At 36.3% G+C, this 21316-nt stretch overlaps 2 protein-coding genes across 3 annotated transcripts; both read left to right on the plus strand.

The window, feature by feature from the left end:
* The first annotated feature begins 1959 nt into the window (after window positions 1-1959).
* LOC311292289 (polymeric immunoglobulin receptor-like) lies at window positions 1960-21282 on the plus strand. Its single transcript, XM_084411923.1, has 9 exons — window positions 1960-2221; window positions 2640-2975; window positions 14533-14877; window positions 15443-15524; window positions 15728-15954; window positions 18080-18158; window positions 19873-19967; window positions 20178-20227; window positions 20511-21282. Exons 1-9 carry the CDS (start codon window positions 2131-2133, stop codon window positions 20592-20594), a joined length of 1389 nt encoding a protein of 462 aa, XP_084268049.1. The 5' UTR covers window positions 1960-2130; the 3' UTR covers window positions 20595-21282.
* On the plus strand, window positions 7521-9579 carry LOC311292304 (polymeric immunoglobulin receptor-like). 2 transcript variants are annotated; one of them, XM_084411944.1, is made up of 5 exons: window positions 7521-7679; window positions 7868-8182; window positions 8283-8591; window positions 8671-8707; window positions 8896-9579. In XM_084411944.1, exons 1-5 carry the CDS (start codon window positions 7619-7621, stop codon window positions 8912-8914), a joined length of 741 nt encoding a protein of 246 aa, XP_084268070.1. In that variant the 5' UTR covers window positions 7521-7618; the 3' UTR covers window positions 8915-9579. The 2 variants fall into 2 exon arrangements, with proteins under 2 accessions (XP_084268070.1, XP_084268071.1); XM_084411945.1 differs by having other exon boundaries at window positions 8675-8707.
* Window positions 21283-21316: the final 34 nt, after the last annotated feature.

The following is a 21316-nucleotide window of genomic DNA, read 5'->3' on the forward strand; positions in this document are numbered from 1 at the left end:
GTTATATAAAATTATGAAACTAAAACTTTGCCCTCAGCCAAAACGATTTGCCAGGGAACAAATTATAGATTAATGATATCAAAGATCGTACACGATCGATACACAAGACCAGCGGCAGACTTCAGCATCTCATCAGCCGAGGTATGGTTGTTCCAAGCGGGATACATGAGCGCTGAGCACCCGGTGATCCCTTCGATCTCACATCTCCGAAAACGTCAGATCAAATTTTTAAATAGGCGCTATCTGTATAAACAAACAACATATTTGAGATTGAAACAACTACATTATCGACTGAAAAACTCTTAAAACTACATTTCGTGACACATTAACAGTAGTATTTTTAAATTTCGCGGTCTTTCTCCTGCTATTGACGCAACTTGAGATTTTAAATATTAGCTATAGAATATACACAATTTACATATACAATATACAATTTAATTTAATCTTACCTTGCATATAGCAGCGGGATTTAGCATTCTACATAAAGCTACCACATAATAACACTAAAACAGCTCACGTTAGCTACAAGTTATCGCGAGAACAGATTTAGATCAGGCATACTACTGGCATACTAATTGGGTCCTCAGGGTTACCGAATACTTCAGAGTTACCGTATAATTCACATAAGCTGTGTCTGAAACCGCTCACTCGTTCACTCATTCACTAATCCCTACATAGTGAATGGCAGTTGAGTGCACTACATCAGCAAAGAGTGAACGAAAATGAGTGAGCGAATTCGGACGCTGACATAATTATCACGCGCCAGAGAGCTCGGACAATTTCGTCATAAACATTACCTACCCATCTTTAATATTTCCTTTTTTGGCTGTATGAATTGTATGTAACAATTGTATGTATGTATTTTTCACGTTTATTGCGTTATTTGATAAAAAAAAGATAATAACACTTGCTTATCATATTTATTTACTTTTTACATTTTGCCATGGTGACATTTTTGTTTATTTTTCATTCGCGCTCTATCGCCTTATCGTGTTGGATTGTGGGAAATAGTGTCTCAGCAAGTGTACATCGGATGTACACTCGAATTCAGAGAGGATTGTGGGTAAAAGTAGTGAACGAATGTAGGGAATGATGTCGTTCACTCAGAATTCGGACACCACTACAAAATGGCCGACACCCTAAATAGTGCACTATATAGTGGATAGGGAGCGATTTCAGACATAGCTATAGACTGTGAAAGATAATTCACCACACCGGCGGAGCCGCGGTAGCCTCCCTGAGAAAACGTTTTGAAAAGACGGGCTATGGACCCAACCATTTCTATAGGAGGGGAGGGGAGAACTCCCTCACATGGTACAACCCATGCTGAGTTGCGCGCTGTGGTGGCAGAATGCGGAACGTGTGTATCCTAATGTAACTAATGTGACATTGAAATGTAAAAAAAAAAAAATTCCTCGACCGGCCCAAAAGTGAAGCGGCCCACCGGGAATACTCCCGATTCTCCCGATTACCCACTCCGGGCCTGGTAGTGTGGAATGGACGTGTTCTTACTAAGCGCTGTTTAACAAAGTGAAGGAAATGTGTGAGACACTTGTGAATGATTTTAGAAGAAGGGAAGTACTGAGTGTCTCACTCTTGTTATTTTTGTCTTGTTGTGTTTTTTCCATTATTAAATTCTGTACCGAAAAAGTGCTTTATTCACATTTTATTTCAAGCTGTATTAAAATATTTAATTGAGTTTGTTTGTCCCCTGCTGTCTATTCTTTTGCTTACAAGTGTTGACCACACACAACTCATTTATGGTGTGACTGACTGCAGTAGTTCTGTAAGTGTAAAATGAGCACTACAGTAGATAAGGAAACATCGCCACTTCTCAGCAATACCAGAAGGAACCGCTTTTATGTCGACTACATTGCACGTAAAAGTAAATCATTATTTTCAAAATATTTTTAGACTTCTTGTCCAGGTGATGCATTTGTGATTTTTGTAACATTTGCAATCAAGCATTATGACATTTTATTCTAAATAAAGTTTTTTGACACAAGCATCCACAGAGCACGGATACAGGAAGTGAGTCTAATACAGCTAGAGCGTTAAATCATAGGCAAACCCTCGAGTGATAAGCTGTCTCTGTAGTATTGAGAAAGGGAAAAGAAGACGTACGCAAAGATGATGCAGAGAGAAGAAACATTGCAACTTTTTTCCAGAAGGAATGTCAGTTTGAAGAAGTTCATTGTGTTTTTCCTTTGGTTTATAACAGGCAAGTGTTGAGTTTCTTCATACGGTTAGTTGGCATGTTCTGCTGTATGACATGCTGTACTCCAGCTGAAACCATTTCAAACAGCATTTTGCAGTATTTATTTTATAATACAGACTTTTATTAATAGAGAAATAATTTGTCATGCCACTGGACTATTTAAGATGAACCAAGTGAAGATAAAAAATGCCTTTGAAAGAAATGGTGACTAGTTAGACAAATACTGCATTTTACTTTATACATTCATATTGATTTTGACGTGATCTTGATTTTTAAAAAAGTTTTGTGTTGCCTATTTTTTTTATTTTTTTTTACTGATACTTAAAAGAAATGGTGTATAGCATGTGCATGTAAACACTTTTTTTTTTGTCATTAACATTGACAAATAAGTCAAACTAAAGTTGATCTTTTCTTCGCGCAGGTCCTGAATGCACAACAGGATCAGTAAACAGAAAGTTAACGGTTCAGACTGGAGGATCTGTCATTATTCCATGTTATTATGACAGGAAATACACAGAACACAAGAAATACTGGTGCTTTGATGCAAAATCAGCATATAATTACTGCTCTCTTCTGGCATATGCTAATAAAACCAAAGGAAAAGTGTCTGTAATCGATCATCCAGATCAGAGTTTCTTTACTGTGACTATGAGAAACCTGCAGCATGAAGACACTGGATCTTACTGGTGTGGTGTGGAGATTGGAGGAATATTTCAAATGGATGAAACAGAGCAGCTTCTTCTCACAGTTCAATCAGGTATGAGATGAGTTTCACATTCAGATAAAAAATTCTGATCCTGATTCCTAATAAATCTCAATGACTCGTGTCTGTGTGTTCAGCTCCTGATGTGTCTGTGATGAACAGCAGTGTATCTGGACATGAAGGTGATAATGTCAGTGTCCAGTGTTTCTACAGTTCTGGATATCAGAATAAATCCAAACAGTGGTGCAGATATAACGATCAGAGCTGTTACACTGGGAAGAGGACTGCCACATCCCAGAATTCATCAGTCCAGATCAGTGATGATGGGAGAAGCTCCTTCACTGTGTTGATGACTGGACTGAGACTCAGTGATTCTGGATGGTACTTCTGCTCTGCTGGAGATCTCCAGGTTTCTGTTCAACTCACGGTCACTGGTAAAACTCATTCACTAATCAAATCTTTTTAGGTTTTCCTGCTGGACAATTAAGGGGATAAGGCTAAAAAAATGTTTGCATCTTTTTCTGTGTTCAGTTCCTGATGTCTCTCTTGAAGATCCACATGTTCCTGTTCTCACTGTCACTGCACCAAAACCAGGTAATGCAGACTCTTACTGGTGGTTATGATAAATTCATAATAAATAATTTTATTATTTTATTCTTTGACAGCAGTTGTGACCACATAAATATTTGAGAGCAACCAGTTTGAGAAGTAAAATATTAATCAGGATTTATATTTTCTGTCATGGCCTGATTATATGATTATAAATGTATAACACGTTCGATACTCCACTTTAGACATTCTAACTTTGCAACTACATGTCAGCTAGCAATCATCATTAGAGTATTAGTAGACTGTCTGCTTAATATCCGCTAACACTTTATTTTCCCCCAACAGACGTTCTACTGACTATAAATAACTTTGCAACTACATGTCAACTTATTCTACTCACCCTAACCCTAATCATAACCCTAACATACAGTCTGCTAATACTAAGTGTTAGTTGACAAGTTGCAAAATTACTCATAGTTAGTAGAATGTCTAAAGTGGACTGTTGAAAGAAGTGTAACAAATGTATTTACATAACAGTTGAATTCTTTGTATTTCTAAACATTTTGTCTATTTTTTTCTTTCCTTTTCCCAAAACCAGGAATTATAAGTGCATCAAATAATTAATAAAAAAATGCTTTATTCCCACTTTTTAAAAATTGTTTTTCATTTCTGACAGCAACTGTAAGCACAGACACCGAGAGGAGCACGTTAGTATTAACATGGTTTCATTATTCAAATTGATTGAAATACAGTATGAGTTTAAATCTACATGATGTGTCGTGTCTAGCACTCATTTGTTTATCTTTGTGCTGTTGTCATATCTTTCTATATCCTCTCTTTCAGATTGCACGTGATTGAGCGTTTCTGTCTGCCACAGAATTTGAGATCAGACTATTCTCCACATTGACCTGAAGGACTTTTGTCTGTCGATAAATAACAGGTTTTGTGAAACTCATTAGATTTGTATTTGTTACTGTCAAGGTTAATGTTAGCAGTTAGAAGACTTTAGTTCTGCAGTAGGAAGTCCTCATTGCAGCATATTTTGGCCAGGAACCCCCCCACGCAGACAGGAAGTGATGGTCTGATTGACATATAAAGTGACCAACCACAGTTCAGTTTGTTTTTGAGTGTCATTTAGGGACGGGGTTATCATAAACCAGTTACTGCAATAATTAGATATATAGTGGCAGACTATAGACAATAATAAAGCAGATTATAATAAGTTAATAATAAAGCTTCTAGTTTCTAGTTTACTGACTCCAACTAAACTCTGGTGACACCAACCTTGTGAATATAGTTAATCTAGTGCACTGGTGTGGACTTCAGGGGGACTAAAAAACAAACAAACAAACAAAAAACCTGTAGCTTTAGTCCCAGCTTTACACAATTTCTGCCTGTCTTGCCCTTTTTATGTGCAGTTGTCTGAGACTGACGCTATCCACCTTATTTTGCATTGCGGAATAATCCAATAATCTGTTTTCTAAATGTGCAAGACTTCTGATTCATCAGCCGCTAAATAACTATAATAATGACAAAGTGCAATGTTAGCAGCATTGGCTATTTTTGTACAGCTAAAATGACTATGACACCCATAAGCTTCACACATTCAATTTACAAACGGCTGCGCACTTTCATTTAACACACAGGGGATACGGCTGGGTTCGCTGCAGGACTCCAAATGAACACAGTATGAATTTTGTATGTTAATCTTGAGAGACATTTAGCAGAACCAGTGTAACTGCAAAAATTTTATGTTTCTTTCTATATATCTGCCCAACTAACAGAGAATGCTCCCACAACTTTCACATTTTGTAAATGTTAAAATAAAATGGTCTTTAAATAACTTTTATAAAATGGTCTTTTAACATTATTTGATATGCATTCTCATGATGTTGAGAAAAAACTTCTATAGACGTTCTTGGAACGCCTTCATGATTGTTTTTATTTGAACGTTCTCATAACAGTGTGAGAGAACGTTTTGAGCACAACATTTTCAGAACATCCGTATGATGTTATTTGTACTTGATGAATTTTCGCACATAATTCTGACAGAAAATGTCTTTGGAACAACATTCTTGCAATGTCCTTATAATGTCATTAATATTTGATGAATCGTAATGTTAATGTTCTTAAAATTTTCAATTTCAGTATTATGAGTATTTTAAGTAAAATAAGGTTAAGAGAATGTTGTACTAACATTATTGTAACCTTTTAAATAATTTTCCAATCACACAGAATGATTTTAGAAATATTGCAAATCATTGTTCCCACAAAGTTTTCAGAACATAAATCCGTCAGCTGGTGATATCTGTGTATTGGAGACACTGTATTTTTTCCCACTCAAATTGTACTCTTTCCTGTCAATTCTCCTAATAAATCCCAATGTCAGTTACATCTGTAATGGTCACAAGTAGAACTGGATGAATGTCAGTATTTGGAGATTTAATTGTCATTAATTCATGTTGTGTTTGGTTAATTGATCATCATGTGTTACACCCATATCTCTCATTTTGGGTCTTAAATCTGCAAGATAAACTGGATTGTGTAGCATCATGAAAGTTAATATGCACAGACATAAGCAAAACTACACAAATAAGACTTTTAGTTGATGTGACTTTTAATACCTGCAAAAATGCATTACTAACTGCACAAAAAAAAATGAACAAGGAAGGTTGTGCACTTGACATAATATATTTATATTCAGTTTACTTATAATAATTGTGTTTGTTGACTTTAAATTTTTTTTCTATTAAGGTCCACGTAATTGTCTCAACTTAACTCTACAAAATCCTAACGCGTTGTCTAAACACAAACCATTTATGTTAAGTAAAAAATTTGTACATCCAGATGGTGACAGTATAGTGCGACGCCAACTGCGATTTTTGCCCTAACTTAAATTAATTGTGTTCAATCTGCTTAAATATAGGCTATATCAAATTTAAGTTTAGGCTACTTAATCCATTTGTGTTGGATTACATGAATGATTTGTGTTGCATTAACTAAAACTGGACGGTGCTTGTTAGTTCCCAGCATGCTTTGCAAATGGTTGAATTAAGAGAGAATAAATGTTAAAATTAAGTGTTATTTTATGTTTTTTTGAGAAAATGAGAAAAGGGGAAGACTTGATAGTGTGTAATTGTGTTTAATGGTCAATTACATTGGAATTATTAGAACCATTTAAATTACAGTGTGTTACCATTTTGGAGAAGTGTGGAGCATTTTGTTTGGCTGTGGACTGATTGTGATTATGTAACTTACAACTGCTTTGGTTGAAAGAGCATGTAAATCTTAGCATTTAAGATGATAACATGTGCTACTTCTAGCAAATAGCTGGCTGTAATCTATCAATTTTATTATGCGTCACAAATATAAATGAAATATTAATGGGTACACCTGAAACACCTGAATCAAGTCAGGAAGCCTTTAAAAATTCTCTTTGAGACTACTTAAATTGGGTCGCTTAAAATGACTTAATTCCATGATGTTGAAGTTACATGCAACAAATTATGTTAGTTTAACGTAACCCAGTTATGTGGAACCTGTTGACATAATTTTTTTTATTAAAGCCTACATATAATTTTTTTGAGTGTGTGACATATAGACATGCATGCCAAAAAAAAAAAAAGAAAAAAAAAAAGATTTTAGCTTAATTGGTAACACTTTACAGTTACGTTCAGTTCATTACAATTAGTTTTGCATTACTGTAAGAGTGATTTTTTTTTAAATGTATTGTTTGTTTTTTACTTATTAAGGTTTATTTTATAAATATAAATTTGTTCGTAGTTAATTCATTTTTGTTCGTAATAAATTAATGTTTGTGTATTAGTGTATGCAGAAATGAATATCAATCGAAACGTTAAAACAGTGTTGTTAATTCTTAGAAACCTGAAGTATTAACTATCACAAATTGAAACTTTGATACTTTTGATAACTGATACTGAACACCCATCAAACAATGGAAGAAATATTAATTGCACTGTATTTTATGAATATGTACAGTCTGTTCACCCTTCTCCACGTGGTCCAAGATATTTAAGGGCATTTCCTCCTCCGTCTATGATAATACGAGGGCAGAAAGCAGAAGCTGAGCAGTTGAGCTGCTGAATTCGCAGTGAAAACCTCATTCAGGACACGCAGGAGCAAACGCAATGACCGCGTACGAGAAGGCAAAAATATTCTACATTTCATTTGGGTTTTGGCTCACTTTAGGTGAATATTAAATGTTGTTCTGTTTTTGTTTCTAATATATCCAGTTTATGATTTTGTAATGTGACACATTGTGCTCAGCTGTTCATGTTGCTTTTAATGTGTTTTTTTTTTTATGTGAAGATAGAACAAATGAAGAAGTTCTTTACTGTTAATCCTGGACATAATAACAGTGTGTGTTGTTTGTTTAGGTGTTGAATGCTTCAGCGGTGGGGCAAATCACACCATAACTGTTAAGACTGGAGGATCTGTCACCATCCCATGTCATTATGATGAGAAAAACCCACCGCAGAAGAAATACTGGTTCTCAGATACTGATCTATCTTATATATACACAAACACAACAGAGGAGAATCTGTCAGTAATCGATCATCCTGATCAGAGTCTCTTTACTCTGACTATGAGAAACCTGCAGAGCTCAAAACATGATGGGGATTATTATTGTGCTGTGGAGACTGATGGAAAACCGACTGTCACATATGAGCTTCATCTCCAGGTTCAGTCTGGTATGAGATTTGTAATTATTTTAATCACATTCCAATGCCTAATTCTCTGACTTCACACACATATGTTATTATCTCAAATGTCTTGTGTCTGTGTGTTCAGCTCCTGATGTGTCTGTGATGAACAGCAGTGTATCTGGACATGAAGGTGATAATGTCAGTGTCCAGTGTTTCTACAGTTCTGGATATCAGAATAAACTCAAGCAGTGGTGCAGATATAAAGATCAGAGCTGTTACACTGAGAAGAGGACTGACACATCCCAGAATTCATCAGTCCAGATCAGTGATGATGGGAGAAGCTCCTTCACTGTGTTGATGACTGGACTGAGACTCAGTGATTATGGATGGTACTTCTGCTCTGCTGGAGAGGCACTGAATCCTGTTCATCTCACTGTAACCAAGGCAGAACCAGGTAAAACATATTTAATACTGTATTTAAAAACTGAAAAGGTAAAACTCAATCAATAATTGTTATTTGGTTATTTTGACAGAAAGTGTGACCACAGACACCGGCACTGAGAAGGACAAGTAAGTCTTAACAAATTCTCATTATTGTGATTAATTCTTTAGCAACATCAAAACTTTGTGTCTTTAATGCTATAAAACGGTTATTCAAGTCTTTCTTCTAACAAAATATTTTCTTTAATGTGTCTAAATTATACATAATCTAGAGATAAATGTTTAGTTAATATCTGCTATTGTCTTTTATCTTTCAGATGTCGTTCACAGAGCTAGTTTTCTCCACACTGACCAGAAAGATCAGATTATCAGAAAACTGCTGATTCTGCTTTTGCTTTGTCGTAGAAATTTTAAACTGTATATTAAACTAACCATGTTTCTAACATCTAACCTTATTTAACATCTAACATTTGAACAGGATGTACTGTACGAAACCAATGGAAAACTTGTGACTGAGTGTGTGCGTGTGTATGTATAAATAACATAGTTTGGGAAATGAAACTAGTGAAAGTTTGGGAGAGTTTCTCTGAGAACTGCTCGAAGACTCTCCCGGCTGTTATTAAAGCATTTAAAGCATATTTGCTGATGTCTGTCTGTTCATTTCTGCTTCGCTGCAGGTCAGTTTAGGGAAGCAAGTAGTAGAGTAAGAGACTCGGCCAGTTGTCGATGGAAGACGCAGAGAGCTAGAGTATAAAGGTTATTAAGTGTCGATTGGAAGACGCTAGATAGTCAGGTTTAGGGGAAAAATCCACTACAGCTTATACACTCAGTCAGCAGATTAAAGATCTGTGTGTAAAACCTACATTTGCTAAATGCCTAAATGTCTGCAATGTATTTTTTTCTCACCATTTTTCTTCAAATGTATGTTTTCTTTTACCAAAAGCGACTTACTAACGAGGAACATACCAAATAAAACTACATAAATAATAAATATATGTTCTGTCATCACGTTAACTAACCAACAACATGCAGATAAAAGAGATTTGGGTTTTAATTCAGAAACATCAAAGCTAAATTAAAAATATTGCATATGAAAATATATATTTTTTATATCTCAAAAATATGCAAATAAAAACGTTATAAACTTACTGTAAAATCAACAGTCTATTCTTTTGATGAATCAGACGAAACAGAGGTCGAACTTTCAAGGGGAGAAACATTTCAGCACAACACCAGAACAGACTGTTCCTGCTGTAAAGGTTCACGTGAAACTGAAGTGATTGAAACATTTACCCCAATGGATAAAAGCATGTTTAAACAGTTTAAATCGCTCCCTAGCCCCTATATAGTGCACTAAATGTCATTCGCCATATAGAACATAGTAAACGTGTGAACAAGTGGCCGATTTCAGCCACAGCATCAGTGTCTTTTCAGATGTAGGGGGCGGGACTCTTCAGATTCTAGAAAGCATTTGATTGGACAGAAAATCTGAGGAGAAGCTGAAGTACAGAATGACGTCATCAAAATTGTTATATATAGACTATATACATTTTAAATGCATATGTCTTACAAATGTGAATTTAGGCATGGTTTTGAACACACAAGCTTATAAATAACATTTATTCTAACAGCCCAATTTTTTTTTTTTTTTTTTTTTTTTAAATACCCACTTTCCTTTTATTTTACGCCACATATCATGTCACCTGTCTATACAAGCCTTGTTGGATGTGTTCCCACTCATGGACAGTTATTCTCAACTAACATTGCAGACATGTGTGAAATATGTGAATGTTTACAATAACAGAAGCACTGAGAATACCCTTGCTTCTCCTTTTACCCAATCTGAGGCTGTTATGTCATGCATTTGATCATTATACATACGATGAAAAGCATTTTTCCATTAATAACTTCTGTACAGAAAAGTGCTCCATTGAAAAACTTTCACATCTTGCTTTCAAGTCATTTTAGATAAGTTTGTCAAAAGTGTAAATGTCTTGACCACAAAACAGACCAAAAATAACCAGTTTCTGAGGTGACATATACTCCGGTAGTCGTATAATTGTAAAATGAAAACTAGAGATGGAAACAGCTTTGACTGTTTTGACTTTTAATTTTAAATGCAAATTAATTATTTGAAGCTTCTCTCAACCAGGTGACACATTTGTAACTTGCCTTGCAACACTTACTACACTTTTACCAAAAGCGACTTACTTACGAGGAACATACCAAATAAAACTACAAAAATAATAAATATTTGTTCTATATCTCTCAATTTAGACATCATCTTTTGTATCAATATGATATCAGACACATCACAGACAGTAATTTAATTTTAGTGGTTGCCAGTGACAGTATTTGCATCTGTCATCATGTTAACTAACCAACAACACAGATAAAAGAGATTTGGGTTTTAATTGACATCAAAGCTAAATTTAAAAATATTGCATATGAAAGGTATATGTTTTTTATATCTCAAAAAATTTCAGCACAACACCAGACCAGACTGTTCCTGCTGTAAAGGTTCACGTGAAACTGACGTAATTGAAACCAGACTTCATTTACCCCAATGGAAAGCATGTTTAAAAAATGTAAATCGCTCCCTAGACCCTGTATAGTGCACTATATGTCATTCACCATATAAAACATAGTAAACGTGTGAACAAGTGGCCGATTTCAGCCGCAGCTTCAATGTCTTTTCAGATGTAGGGGGCGGGACTCTTCAGATTCTAGAGAGCATTTGATTGGACAGAAAATCTGAGGAGAAGCTAAAGTGCAGAATGACATCATCAAAATTGTTGCTCATATTGTTGGTAGACAGAGACTATATACATTTTAAATGCATATTTCTTCCAAATGTGAATTTAGGCATGGTTTTGAACACACAAGCTTATAAATAACAAATTTATTCTAACAGCCAAAAAATTTTTTTTAAATGCCCACTTTCCTCAGCTAATAATGAATATTTTACGCCATGTATCATGTCATCTGCCTATACAAGCCTTGTTGGATGTGTTCCCACTCATGGACGGTTATTCTAAACTAACATTGCAGACAATGTGTGAAATATGTGTGAATGTTTACAATAACAGAAGCACTGAGGATACCCTTGCTTCTCCTTTTACCCAATCTGAGGCTATGTCATGCATTTGATCAGCATACACGTTGAAAAGCATTTTTCCATTAATAACTTCTGTACAGAAAAGTTCTCCATTGAAAAACTTTCACATCTTGCTTTCAAGTCATTTTAAATTCTGTAAGGAAACAGCTTTGACTGTTTTGACTTTTAATTTTAAATGTAAATGAATTATTTGAAGCTTCTCTCAACCAGGCGACACATTTGTAACTTGCCTTGCAACACTTACAGGGAGGCTGTTTGACACACGCAACAAGAGAGAACGAATGCGGGAACTGAGAAAGACTGTAGAAATCTATGATGACTTTAGATTTTATGCACGTCTCCTTGAGTGAGAATCGGTTTCTATAGTATTAACCTAAAAACTTAAACTTGCATGGAAATGATGAAGATAAAGAAAGAAGAAACATTGCAACTTTTCAACAGACCGACAGTCAGTTTGAAGAAGTTCATTGTATTTTTCCTTTGGCTCATAACAGGCAAGTGCTCTCTATTTGCTTACAATGAATTTTACACATATAGGTTTACATATCCTGCTGTATGACATGTATTTTGCTAATTCTTTTATACATTTACTGATACATACAAGTCAAACTTAAGTTGCTATTTTCTTCGCTCAGGTCCTGAATGCACAACAGGATCAGTAAACAGAAAGTTAACGGTTCAGACTGGAGGATCTGTCATTATTCCATGTTATTATGACAGGAAATACACAGAACACAAGAAATACTGGTGCTTTCATGCAAAATCGTCATACTATTACTGCTCTATTCTGGCATATGCTAATGAAACCAAAGGAAAAGTGTCTGTAATCGATCATCCAGATCAGAGTTTCTTTACTGTGACTATGAGAAACCTGCAGCATGAAGACACTGGATCTTACTGGTGTGTTGAGGAGATTGGAGGATTATTTCAAGTGGATGAAACAGAGCAGCTTCATCTCACAGTTCAATCAGGTATGAGATGAGTTTCACATTCAGATGAATAATTATGAACCTGATTCCTAATAAATCTCAATGTCTTGTGTCTGTGTGTTCAGCTCCTGATGTGTCTGTGATGAGCAGCAGTGTACCTGGACATGAAGGAGATAATGTCAGTGTCCAGTGTTTAATTGTTAAGATTAAACTAACAATAAACAACATCTACAGTTTTGATTAATCAATCTCTGCATTTACTAATACGAGTTGTAGGCCTATCTGTTAACATTATTTAAAGATACATTTTTTTTTGTTCAAAATTAACAAAATGTGAATGAGTCAATGCATCATCATTCCTTCTTCCAAAACGTGTTTTTGTCTTGCCCTCTGATTCGCCCATGTGTGTCTCGTCACCTTTATTTATACAGCGCTTTATACAATACAGATTAGCCATCTACAGGGATAAACAGGAAAATAATGATTCTATAATGCGAACCGAATTCAATTCTGTTTTAAAGCAGCTCTAAAAGGACAGTAGTAAACAGTGATTATTCAGTTGAAATCACTTTAGTGTTGATTCAGTTTGGTTCAATAACTGTACAGTTAATCAATTGTGAAATGAGTTCAGTTCACCCATAAAGCAACCAGCTCAGTTCAGCTCTTATCCAATAGTGTATTCAAGTCAATAATATTGCAGAATAGTAAGTCATAAATAAATAAATAGAGAAGTTGCTCCGGCTACTTTGACCCGTGTCAGAGGTTAGTTTTCACGAGTGAGAAAGGTTGACATGGAGCAGCTAAATCTCAAACCTCCAGGAAATCGCCCATTTAAAGAGGAGAGTCTGCTGGCAAAAAGAGAGCGCGACAGAGCTCGTAATAAAACAAGAATCAACATTGGCTTGGAGATGATTTCTTGGATATGGTGAAAAAAAAAAAAACAGGCATTTGAAATGTTGGCATGACGCGGAGATGGCATTTTTATTAATAATAATAATAATTCGTTACATTTATGTAGCGCTTTTCTGGGTACTCAAAGTGCTTTAAATATGGAAGGGGGAGTCTCCTCAACCACCACTAATGTGCAGCATCGCCCTGGATGATGTGATGGCAGCCATATTGCGTCAGAACGCCCACCACACACCAGCTTACTGGTGGAGAGGAGACAGTGATGAAGACAATCAGTATATGGGGATTATTAGGAGGCCATGATGGACAGAGGCCAAGGGGCAAATTTGGCCAGGACACCAGGGTTACACCCCTACTCTTTTTCGAAGGACATCCTGGGATTTTTTTTATGACCACAGAGAGTCAAGACCTCGGTTTAACGTCTCATCCGAAGGACTGTGCTCTTTGACAGTATAGTGTCCCCATCACTATACTGGGGCATTAGGACCCACACAGACCACAGGGTGAGCGCCCCCTACTGGCCTCACTTACACCTCAACCTGGTTTTCTCAGGAGGTCTCCCATCCAGGTACTGACCAGGCTCAGCCCTGCTTAGCTTCAGTGGGCAACCAGTCTTGGGCTACAGGGTGATATGGCTGCTGAATATTGGCAGTTGATTATTATTCAACTGGTAAGGCATTTTGTTGAACTGATAAATTGCATCATGTAGCTCTCCAACAGAGTTCCTGTGAAGCATTATCTATTGTGAAGGGTCACATTCATCTGCACAGTCACGCAGAGCCGAAGCACAACCAAAACAATGTTCTTCTGCTAAATGCATGCAGTTTTTTATAACCTTTAATGCACTGTGAATGCGAACTAACATTAACAAAGGTTAACAAATGATGTTAAAATTGTTACCTCATGTTAGTTATTGCATCAACTAATGTTAACAACTGAGAACTTATTGTAAAGTTGGTATCATTATCTGTCTGTTATCTGGTTCGATCTGTTTTTAGGTTCCTACTGCACCGTGACGACTGTAGGAGATCTGTCTGTGCTGGAGGGTCAATCCGTCACTGTCCCGTGTCACTATAACCCGCAGTATATCAGCCACGTGAAGTACTGGTGCTACGGCCGGATGAAGGACTTCTGCTCCAGCCTGGCGCGCACCGATGACCCCACATCAGCCCCTAACGTCAAGGGAAAGGTGACGATCGCGGATGACCCCACTCAGCATGTGTTCACCGTGAGCATGCAGAACCTGACGGAGGGGGATTCGGGGTGGTACTGGTGTGGGGTGGAGCTCGGAGGGATGTGGGTTGCTGACAGCACTGCCTCCCTTTATATCAGCGTCATTCAAGGTGAGTTGAGAAAATCATTTGAATGAAAATACAACTAAACCTTCACAAACTAAAATATAGGCCATGCTAAATCCGTCACACTACTATATCTTGTATCATCAAAAAAGTAATTTTTTATTTTTTTTTATTGTTAATGTTATAGTGATAGATAAAACCTTTGCCTATACAGCCTATATAGCCTATATTATTATTATCATGACAATTACATTTCCTTCTATATTTGTATTATGTACTATAATGCAGAAAATCTCATTCACATTACTGCACTGTGGAATTTTTATTTTTTTTTGTACTGATTTAAGTTTATGCTGATTTAAAACTAGGTCAAATTTGATGATTTGGTGGGGGAATAAAAAAAAAATCCTAGTATTCCTAAAATACTCCTACAAATGTTGAAATGTGACCTTTTCTGCTGACTGTATTGATTTAAAATAATTGTTTCTCATATTGATATACATATTGATATTTTGTGCATCCCTAAATGAAATCTATAAACCACTGAAGCGTTTGTGAAGATGTCATAGAGGTGTAGTAGTCAGCGTAACTCATGGTGGTTTTGTTGCAGGTGTGTCAGTGGTGAACAGTATGGTGAGTGCAGATGAAGGCAGAAGTGTCACTGTTCAGTGTCGCTACAGTAAGAACCTCAGGTAACCTTCAACCCCCCCAAAAAATAAATAAATGAAAATCGTTTATTTTCATGACAGTTAGGCACATGTTCCACTAAATTCTCATTGCTGTAATGCATTAATAATATAGATTTATATACATATGTAATACAATTTTTGTCTATGCTAAACTTTTTGCTGATTCATTTTGTTTTTAAATCCTTATATTACTGTTTTCACTGCAGGTCCAGTGAGAAGCGGTGGTGTCGCAGTGGGAACTGGAACTCCTGCATGGTGACGGATTCTGAAGGAACATTCAGCAGTAGAAACGTGTTCATCCACGATGACAAGAACAGCATGTTCACTGTGACACTAACGCAGCTGGAGATGAGAGACTCGGGCTGGTACTGGTGTGGAGCCGGTCAGCAGCATGGGGCTGTTCATGTGTCAGTCACAGCGCAAGCCACAACACGTATGTTTCACAGAGCCTATCGCTAACATCACAAACTACATTACAGTTTTTTTTTGTAGAAACGTGCATGCAAAACTCGCTGTCACAATGTCAGATGTCAAGATGTTTTAAGTGCTGTATGGTTGCTGCCGCATTGCATCACTATGGAAGTTTGTTTGGGAATAGAAAATAATAACTTCATTGTGACTTTTTATTTCGCAATTAAGACTTTTTAAAATTACGAGTTTAGATATAAATTCAGAATTGCAGGACATAAACTCGGAATTGTGAGATATAACATCAGAATTGCGAGAAATAAACTTGCAGTTGAGATAAATAAAGTAAATAAATGAGAGATATAAACTTGCAATTGCAAGAAAAAAGTCAGAAATTTGAGTTTTTCAATTCTAATGAACTTATCTCACAATTCTGACTTCTCGCAGTTCTGAGTTTATAACTCTCAGTTCTGACTTTTCTTGTAGGTTAATTGTGAGTTTATGTCTCGCATTTCTGACTTAATAGCAATTTCAAGTTTATATTTCACAATTCGGACATTATTTCTTAAAATTACTCAGAATTGTGAAAAGTAAAGCCTGAATTGTGAGATATTAACTCGTAATTGCGAGAAGTGTAGCAAATTAATATAAATAAGTAATCATAACTTATTATTAATTATAAATATTTGGATCAGTTAATCGAATAACTTGTAGCTGATTTAATATTACAATCAAATAATCTGTTCATCCAATGAACACTTAGTATTGATCGTGTCTTAACTCTCAGAAAGGATATTTTTTATGGCCACAGAAAATTAACTCTTTCCTTAGCATGTAGCTGTGATAGCATCGTTAAATTGACGTTTATTTACATGCAAGGGACCAGAATCCACTAGTTGTGTGAATGTACTCACCGTTTTATTTAACTAAATGACTAACACATAACTATCTAAACAAACACATACACACAATCCTGCATGCTTGGGCAAAATGGAAAGTGAAAGTGAATGAAACTGGAAACAGAAACAGGGAATGAAGCAAGGAAATTAGTCATTTAACCATCTAAACAGAACCATCAGTTTCTGACTTCAAAGCTCCTTGTCAAAAGAGGTCCACCTCTTATAATAAACCTCAGTTTAGTTAATTGTACGTTACTTGCATTGCCTTAGCTGCTGAAAAAGCATCTGGATGCAGTCTCAGGATAAAGTCTTGGTGCTTCTGTGAGTCGATGGTGTGGAAGTTGCAATCAATTTCTTCCATGTTGAATGAAGACATTTTGATGAAGGTGCGATGTTAGTCTGACTGTTTAAACATAGCTGGCATTAGTCGAGGCCTGAGGGGCCGGCCGAGGCCCACAGAACAGCAACCAGAAGTTGCAGAAAAGGAAGTGGGATCTGCATGGTGGTCTCTCATAGGGGTCATGAGCCTGTGGTAACTTAAGCTTTTGGAGGGAAAGTTTACGATTATTTCTCTTCAAGCATGGTAATTTGTATATGTAACTAGATTGGGTGTTGATGCAGAAACTATTAAAGGCAACTATTCTTGTAATACTAATATGTTGCATAGGTATCAACATATAATATACATGATCATTTAGATCATCAAAATACAAATTTGTAGATGCCTAACATGGTATAGGTCAGGTTACATTAACTGGTGGTTCTATCATAAAGCATGCATACAGTATACAATACAAAAGACACTATACAGGATTGTAATAATCACACACAATGTTCTGAAGATGCACGTTCCTTCATAGCGGGTGTTCTATGAATGAATGTGGAAGAGTCCTTTTTTATGGTCATTATATGTGTTTCAAAAGGGGTATAGAGTAAGAGTTGAGTCTTTCACTTTCTTTTTGGTAAATGGCTTTCATGCCTGGGTGTTAGTTGCTCTCCGGGGGTTGTCCACAGATACCTTGGTGTCTCGTTTTGTTGTTGGTTGAGGGGTTTTAAAGATTGTTAAATATAACAAATAATTATGTCTGATAGGTCCAGCAGTTACAGATGAAAAGTCAGAATTGTCTGATTAAAAAGTCACAATTACCTTTTTTTTTTTTTTTTACGTGTGGAAACAGGCTTCCATACATCACTGATCTGAAGTTAAACTCTGCTCAATTTTGTCACATTTGATCTCTGTCCTTGTGCCAGGGGCCACAGTGTCTCCTGTCCAGTATCTGAAGACAACAGTCCGGACTCCATCTGTAATGGGCACAAATGACCCTCACAGGTGACCTCTGTATATTTCCTCATGGCAGATTTCACATGAAGGGATAAAAAGCTTTCAGCAATGAGCAATACTGAGATCTGTCACATACACTCTTAAAAATACACTCTTCTCTATTGGCGTTGATGGTTCCATGAAGAACATAAAAATCCATGGAAATGCTCAATGCTTCTTTACAGTGGAAGAATGTTCTTTAAATTTTTATTTTTAAGAGTGTATGAATGAATATTTTTTTTACCAGTAGTTGATATTTGGGTAACACTTTATTTTGATGGTTCCTTTGAACATTCTTTTGACTATAAGTAACTTTGCAACTACATGTCAGCTAACTCTTATTAGACTGTCTGCTATCTCTTTATTGTTCCTCAAACAGACATTCTACTGACTATAAAAAGCACTAAATGGTTTAGCTCAGTACTTGAGCGAACTATAGTTCATATATATATATATATATATATATATATATATATATATATATATATATAGATTATATAGTTTATATATAAACGCATTATAGTCCTTCACGTCTATTGCCATCTCAAAATTCTGGCTAGTTGATAATACCTAGAACATCAAAATCGACTGCTGCCGGTAGATCCTTTTCCTATTTATCACCAAAACTTTGGAACAGTCTTCCTAAAATTGTCCGGGAAGCAGACACACTCTGTCAGTTCAAATCTAGACTAAAAACACATCTCTTTAACCTGGCATACACATAACACATTATAAACTTCTATAATTCAATGTTAGGCTGCATAGATTAGGTCAGCCGGAACCGGGAACACTTCCCATAAATCCAGATGTACTCGTTACATCATAAGAAGAATGGCGTCTACGCTAATATCAGTCTCTCTGTTTATCCCGATGTTAACCGCAGTCCCACGGATCCAGATCTGATGAAGGACCTGCGCCTGGATGCGACGACAACGCAGTCCTGAAGTGTCAACTAGTCTCTCCCCTGTGAAGGCCTCCTTCTCTTCTCCTTCCCTTTAACTCTGCAAAGATAAAACGCTCAAAATAATTCCAGTTCACATTTTTAAGGCCAGACAAGTCATTTGTTGAGGTCAATTTGTAAAGAAAGACTACATGCCTGCACACATATATATTCAAACGCGCATACCTATAGACTAAACACGTAATACGCATGTGCACACGTTCTCACAGGTTCGCGTTTTTGAAGTTTGCGTAGAGAGAACTTTTTTCTTCTTTTTTTTCCTCAATTTTTCAAGGTTTGCGTTCTTGAGCCGCCAGGCACTGTTGATGTGCGAATGAGCAGCCGGAGTGCGTTAAGGGTTTTCTGTTAGAGCGGTGTCTTGTTAAAGTTAATAACTAATGATCTTTGCAACGGAACAGAAGTGAATCAATCAAAACTAACTTTAGCTGGACAATAACTTTATTCTAGAGCTGCTGTAAAGCCCAAACAATCTCTGTTACTTGTTTCCTATTATCACTGTAAAGCTGCTTTGAAACAATCTATATTGTTTAAAGTGCTATATAAATGAAGGTGACTTGACTATAAGTGACTTTGCAACTACTTATTCTAATCCCACCAGTCTACTAATAATCTACTTACACTCTAATGAGAGTTAATAGACATGTAGGTGCAACGTTACCTATAGTCAGTAGAATGTGTTAAAGGGACCATCGAAATAAAGTGAACCCGATGTTTGACCAGCACTAATATTGGTATTCGACTAACACATCATGTCTGTTTCAGCCGTCCTGTTTGGGAGTCTCTTCTCGTGGTGTGTGGGGTAGTACTTCTGGTCATGACTGTCTCTCTGGCACTTTGGCAGTTGCGGAAACATTATAGTAAGTTTGTGTTTTAAGTGGCCTAAAAAGTTATTGGTTACTTAACAAACTCATCTGTAACATTACTCCATTCTGATTTCTAAGCTTAAATGATGTCTCTGGATTTGTATACTACCTGTTTTCCTTCATTTAACCTGAAACTCAAAAGGTTGTGTTCTAATTTTTCAGTGAAATAATGCTTCACAGCAATTTTTTTGGTTCATTTTGCAGAGAAAAAGCAGAAGCATCAAAGGACAAATGAAACGAACGATGATTTCACAGTCAGTGCAGTTTATCTCTGTTATCTAACAGTCACATCACCTTGTCTCTTTGAGGATGATTCATTGGTGCATGTTATTATGGAAACGGAATAAAAAATGTTGTTACTTTTTATCTCACAACTGACTTTTTTTCCCCTCAGAATTGTGAGATATAAACTAGCAATTAAAAAAGGGTAATTGCGATTATAAAGCTCTTGTGGTGACCAGTGGATGTTTAATGATGCAAATATTGATGACAAGTTCTTCTGGGTCCGGTATTTGATAGTATTCTGCTTGTTTGCAGATGTGTCCATGGAGAGAAGGAGACTATAAGAACACGTCAGTGATTTTCCTGAATGCTCCAGCTCAGCAGGTCCAAATGCTCTAACAGAGGAGCCTCGTGATGGGGAACAACTCATGGACATTCTGATGATGGAGAATTTAAAGTGAGCAGATGGACACTATGACTCTAGTCAATGAAAGACCTGCAGAATCGAGAAACTGGGGTTATATTTGACATTTCTTCACATTTAACAGTTAAATGGAGTATAATCTTTCATTTCATTGCATTTTTCATGTTGTGTATTTCATGCTTATCTGTCTGTAAGTAAAGGTGGATTCGGAAATATCGTAATTACGAGATTCCAACTTGTAAACTCTGAAAGCTCTGACTTGTACCATGTGACTGCTGTACCACATGACTGCTGCAGATTCATTTTGGCGTTGATAGCGCTGCCATAGAAACGCATAATCCGAGTCCGAGAAGAGCTTTGAGTAGAACATCACGGATTGTCATCTAGTAATTACGGTAATTATATGGTAAAAACACAGCTTTTGTACAAGACTTGTTATGAGTGAGTAGTGTAGTGTGGAATGGACGTTTTCTTACTAAGCGCTGTTTAACAAAGTGAAGGAAATGTGTGAAACACTTGTGAATGATTTTAGAAGAAGGGAAGTACTGAGTGTCTCACTCTTGTTATTTTTGTCTTGTTGTGTTTTTTCCATTATTAAATTCTGTACTGAAAAAGTGCTTTATTCACATTTTATTTCAAGCTGTATTAAAATCTTTAATTGAGTTTGTTTGTCCCCTGCTGTCTATTCTTTTGCTTA

Source organism: Rutilus rutilus (assembly GCF_951802725.1).
Source record: "Rutilus rutilus genome assembly, chromosome: 6".
Classification (NCBI taxonomy): Eukaryota; Metazoa; Chordata; class Actinopteri; order Cypriniformes; family Leuciscidae; genus Rutilus; species Rutilus rutilus.